Below are 5,671 nucleotides of genomic sequence, written 5' to 3'. Positions count from 1 at the left end.
CCCAGGCTACCTGTCCTTGCTTCCACCCTCTGTAGGCTTCCTTTTTGTGTTGGAGTTTGTCCAGGAGCTCCTTGTTCATCCATGCAGGCCTCCTGGCGTTTTTGCCTGACTTCCTCTTTGTTGGGATGCATCGCTCCTGAGCTTGAAGGAGGTGATCCTTGAATATTACCCAGCTTTCTTGGGCCCCTCTTCCCTCCAGGGCTTTGTCCCATGGCACTCTACCAAGCAGATCCCTGAAGAGGCCAAAGTTCGCTCTCCTGAAGTCCGGGGTAGTGAGCTTGCTGTGCACCCTCCTCGGTGCCCTAGGGATCTTGAACTCCACCATTTCATGGTCACTGCAGCCCAGGCTGCCCTTGAGCTTCACATTCCCCACCAGCCCCTCCTTGTTGGTGAGAACAAGGTCCAGCATAGCACCTCTCCTCGTTGGCTCCTTTACCACGTGGAGAAGGAAGTTATCATTGACACATTCCAGGAACCTCCTGGATTGCTTATGCCCTGCTGTGTTGTCCCCCGGTTATTGTGGTCAGGGTGCCACGAGGGCCGGGGGCACCTTGAGGGCCAATGGGGGCTCACCGTGGGGTCCATCAGGGCAGGACCTGGTAGCCAGGGCCTGTCCTACTGCCCCAGCCAGGAGCAGGCCAGTCGGGGGGCACTGGGGCAGCCCCAGCCCTGGGCATCGGGCACCTCCCTGGGGACAGGCTGAGGTCAGGCAGGGACATGGGCCGGTGGGTGGGCTCAGCTCAGTGCCGGGGGAGCTCTGTGGGGAGCAGGAGACCATCCCTGCTGCTGCTGCTGCATCGCTGAGGCAGAGGCTGATGGCCCTGAGGGGCTGAAATGGGGTCCTGGGCTGTGGTGGGAGGAGCCCTAGGGAGTGGGCAGGGACAGACAGGGCTGCAGTGCCTCAGAGCCATGACGATTGATGTGCTGGTGTCAGTGTGGTATGAGAATCTTTTCACAAAATAAATTGTTTTCATTGTATTTTTCTGTATCTCCAACTCTAGGCTAGAAGCTTGTCATGAAACCCTGTATGTTCAGAGACCTGTCTCATACCCATGTCTGTATTTTGCTTGCCTTATGATGTGGCTGATAATCGTTACTTCTTTCAAGGCCTATTCCCCGCCATTTTGAACCTGGCCAGCAATGCTCACATCTCCACCAACGCCACCTGCGGGGAGAAGGGACCGGAGATGTTCTGCAAACTGGTGGAGCACGTCCCGGGACGGCCCCTGCGCAATGCGCAGTGCCGCGTCTGCGACCACCACAGTGCCAATCCCAAAGGCAAGTTTCATGTGGTTTTGTTTTGATTTCATTGGTCTGTGTGATTCTTTTTGACCCTTCCCCATGAATACAGGGTACATTGGGGTCAAATACTTTTTAGTGTTATTCTCTCTACTATGTGAGTGAAAGGACCTTTGAGCAAAAGGCTGACAGAAAGCGTTAGCACCTTAAATCACCATTAAGCACCACAGAGTCTAATGACAGCCTTCTTGTCTAGGGGTAGATTTCAGCTTTTACTTCTTTATGACAGGAAGAAATTGTGCTTAGTGTGAAATAAATGTGGAGGGTCAGAAAAAATGCAGTGAGATGTATTTTCAAGAGATGTTTAATTTTTTGCTTTAAAACAGAGCAGCACCCAATTTCCAGTGCAATTGATGGTACCAATAACTGGTGGCAAAGTCCCAGCATTCAGAATGGGAGGCAATACCACTGGATCACCATCACCTTGGATTTAAGGCAGGTGAGTGTCATTTATTGTATGTAGGATATAAGCCAATGCAATTGCTTGCAGTTCTTCTGTGTTTAGAGGGTAGGATATTTAGCAGTTAGCTGTCTAGTAGCACATAGTTAAACATGGAAAGTTAAAGCCAGTATGAACTGATTTTAAACAGAAGTGTTTTTCAATTATTGTTCTAGAACATCTTGGAGATTTCATTCGTATCAGGCTGGAGTGGAAGTGACTATTTTTGTATGCATATAGGTCACAGGTTGTTTTAATTCATGGCACAGTAACAATTGTATATGTGTGTATGAGTGTGTTTACACAGGTGTTCCTTCTGTCTTGGTAACCTTCCTTTGCCGGACTGCTGTCTTTTCCCCAGCAGTCCTCTGATATTGTTTTCCTTCACCTTTGATTTGATGCAGGTTACTTGAAGTCTGGGTTATCAAAGACTTATTTTCAAGTAGCAAACAGTGTTTTCAGGGTGTTGTCATAAATGCAGATTTTATATGTGAGGATGCATCTGTTTCTGTTTATTAACCATAACTATCAGCCTGTCACCTGATCATTGTAGTTTCTTGGTAAAAGAGTAAATGATTTGGAGTAGGACATGGTAGAAACATTTGACATTTACTGTAAGAAAACAGAGTACAATATGCTTCCAAATATGAATTCTTTTGATCCATCGGTATTGTAACTCAGATACTGAGTTTCAGAGGAGGAGAGAAAGGTAAGTGACTGGACGATTATTATATTCACATCCATTATCTCACAGTAGATCTCAAGTTAAACTCTTCTGTTTAAATTTCTCAGTATATTTGCATATTTACATTAAATATGTAAACCTGTTAATGTAACGTAATGGTCAGATTGAAGTGTCAGAAAGTTCAGTTGCAGGATCTCCAGAACCCTGGAATAGAATCATAGAATAGTTTGGGTTGGAAGGGACCTTTACAGGTCATCTAGTCCAACTCCCCTGCCGTGGACAGGGACATCTTCAATTAGATCAGGTTGCTCAGAGCCCCGTCCAACCTGACCTGGAATGTTTCCAGGGATGGGGCATCCACCACCTCTCTGGGCAACCTGTGCCAGTGTTTCACCACCCTCAGTGTAAAAAATGTCTTCCTTATATCCAGCCTATATCTATGCCCCTTTAGTTTAAAGCCATTCCCCCTTGTCCTGTCACAACAGGCCCTACTAAAAAGTTTGCCGCCATCTTTTTTATAAGTCCCCTCACAGACTTTCACTATCCCCACGGCTGAGGGACTAGAAAGCAAAACACATATAAAATGGGGCAAAGTTAGTGTTGCTGAAAGAAAAGTTGATTTGCCACTTTCTGTGCTTCTCTTCTGACTGATTCTGATCACCATCTTGTTGGAAGGAGCAATGGGAAGAAATGTTCTATATTATATCTTCTATGAACTTTTGCTGTGAGTTGTTCTGAAGGGTTAGGGATTATGTCTCTAAAAGAGTGATTTCTGACCCTGGGGAGGCTGGAACTGTCTGGGCAGAAGTTGGTTCCTCTGTTTTGGCACTTTACAGCAAAGCTGGGAGGTATTCATCATTCTTAGGCAGGAGGCTGCTAAACTGTACAGAGCATTTGCTAATTGTGCTGGTTTTGGCTGGGGTAGAGTTAATTTTCTTCATAGTAGCTAGTATGGGGCTATGTTTTGGATTTGTGCTGGAAACAGTGTTGATAATACGGGAGTGTTTTAGTTACTGCTGGGCAGTGCTTACACAGAGTCAAGGCCTTTTCTGCTCCTCACACCACCCCGCCAGCAAGTAGGCTGGGGGTGCACAAGGAGTTGGGAGGGGACACAGCCGGGACAGCTGACCTCAACTGACCAAAGGGATATGCCATACCATACGACATCATGCTCAGTCATGTCATTGTAATTGTCAGTTAAGAGTCAGGTTTTTGTTTGTTTTTTCTTGGGTTTTATTTCTTTTTTTTTTTTCTTTTTTTTTTCATTACAATTTATTTATTTATTATTATTATTATTATTATTATATTTTATTCCAATTATTAAACCGTTCTTATCCTCAGCCCACGAGTTTTCTCACTTTTACCCTTCCAATTCTCTTCCCCCCATCCTGCTGGGGTGACGGGAGTGAGCGAGCGGCTGTGTGGTGCTTGGTTGCCAGCTGGGGTTAAACCACGACACTAGTTTATTAGTTTGTCGGTTAGACATGGAAGTATCAGAAGTCTCCTACCCTGCTCCAAGAAAAGACAAAATAATTTCTGAAGAAAATGTGTTTTTTTTGGCTTTTTCTTGTTGTTTTGCTTTGAACAGATCTATGCGTTGGCCTATCTTAAGCTGTTTGAAAATCATAGCTCAACAATCCATTATTAATATGGGGATGCTTCCGAACTCTGGAATAAGCTTTGTTACTAAGAAATGCATACTTGAGGTGTACAGTTGGTAACAAGCTTTTGCAAGATCTCTAGACCCTGCTTGAAAGTTATTTTAATGATTAAAACAGGTTTAACTTTTATGTTTTAAAATGAAGCATAGGTTAAACAAGTGCCTAGTTTGCTCTTTAATTAGAAAGCAGAACTGTTAGTAAAATAATCACAGGGTATCTTTTGTCAGTGACAGAAGATTTGCATAGGACTTTCTTGTTTGAAGAGTTGGCTTTGTGTTTGGTTTGTAAATGGACAAACAGGAAGGAAAAATGAAGGAGGGAATGCCTTACTTTTTATCCTCCTAGAACATTTTCACTTTGGAAACAGACCAGCTGAGCTGCCCTCTGAATCTTTTATTCTCCAGCCTTAGTGCTGTTGATGTTTCACCAAATACCTATCTTTCCTCTCCTGACCCATGCTCAGTTTCACTAACTCGATTTTGAAAAGTTTCCCCCAAGGGGCCTTTCTTCTGTGTTTTCCTTAGAGAGCTTGAGAGAGAGAAGGCATCTAGGGCTATGCAAACTGAATGTAAATTACTGCTCTGTGAGAAAGGATTTGGTTAATAGAGATCGCTTGAAGTCAATAAGTTATTAGAGCTGACTTGGTGTGCTTACTTTAAGCGAGTCAGCACAAGTAAAGAGTAACAAAAGAAAAGTGTGTGAAGGCCCTTAGTGATTTTAGTAACTGTTTACTTCATAAATTTGCTTGAGAATGAGTTAAAATACTCTTCTAGGACCTTTAAAAGTATTCCTGAAAGTCAGTACCTGTAACTATATGTGCTGCAATATATCTTTAGCATTGGTACTTTTTATTACATTTCAATCTTTGTGCATTAAATCTGTCAAGTGTATTAAAGTAAATCTGTCCTTTAACTTTCCTTGCCAGAATATAGAATATATTCACACCTCTTTGTGGTGTGAAGAATGACCATCTGGTCATTATTTATGTTTTTTGAGTAATTACCAGAAGTTCTAGCAGTAAGAGGAATGGATTGTTTCTTGCGATTGTTACCAATGTGCAGTTTAGAGATAAAATCCAGCAGTCGGGTTGGTGAGTGCTAGAACATAGCCTTGGCTGGCAAGTATGGGGAAGATTCCCTTAGCTGGTGAAAACTGGCTCCACTCCAATTTACCCTAAGTGAAGATTTGGCCACAATCTGTGTCCTGTATTTGGCTGTATTCATCGCTTGGCTCAAAGTTGAAGGGAGCAGAGGAAATTCTTTCAGCTAATGTTCTACCTTGCACTTAGTTTATTTAGTCTAAAACCAGTTTGACTGAAGAGCAGTTTGATGGAATTGCTTTAAGAAAAGAGGGCTGGCTAATAAAATCAGTATCGAAACTGCTGTTTTGATCTTTCTCCTTTGCAGTCTCTGTGCTATTTATAACTAAGGCTAAGCATTCTGTAAGGGTAGCCAGTGGGTACCTCATGATTTTTTAGCTCACGTGGATCATAACAACTAGGTACATGTATTCTGGTGTGCTTTTCAGTCTTTCCAGGACCCAGATGTATGATAGTCTTCTGTCTTTACCCCCCACCCCAACCCCCCC

At 43.5% G+C, this 5,671-nt stretch overlaps 1 protein-coding gene across 1 annotated transcript in view; it reads left to right on the top strand.

The window, feature by feature from the left end:
* The first annotated feature begins 1,109 nt into the window (after positions 1–1,109).
* The window catches only part of LAMA1 (laminin, alpha 1), an 84,008-nt gene continuing 79,446 nt past the window's right edge, over positions 1,110–5,671 (top strand). Inside the window, 2 exon segments of the mRNA XM_009333073.1 lie at positions 1,110–1,278; positions 1,626–1,738. Of these exon segments, the coding sequence (XP_009331348.1) occupies positions 1,188–1,278; positions 1,626–1,738 (204 nt within the window). The 5' untranslated portion in view covers positions 1,110–1,187.

The sequence above is a fragment of the Pygoscelis adeliae genome, unplaced genomic scaffold (assembly GCF_000699105.1).
Source record: "Pygoscelis adeliae isolate BGI_AS28 unplaced genomic scaffold, ASM69910v1 Scaffold38, whole genome shotgun sequence".
NCBI lineage: Eukaryota > Metazoa > Chordata > Aves > Sphenisciformes > Spheniscidae > Pygoscelis > Pygoscelis adeliae.
The sequence above is the reverse complement of the archived record's forward strand: the minus strand, read 5'-3'. Positions and strand labels throughout refer to the sequence as shown.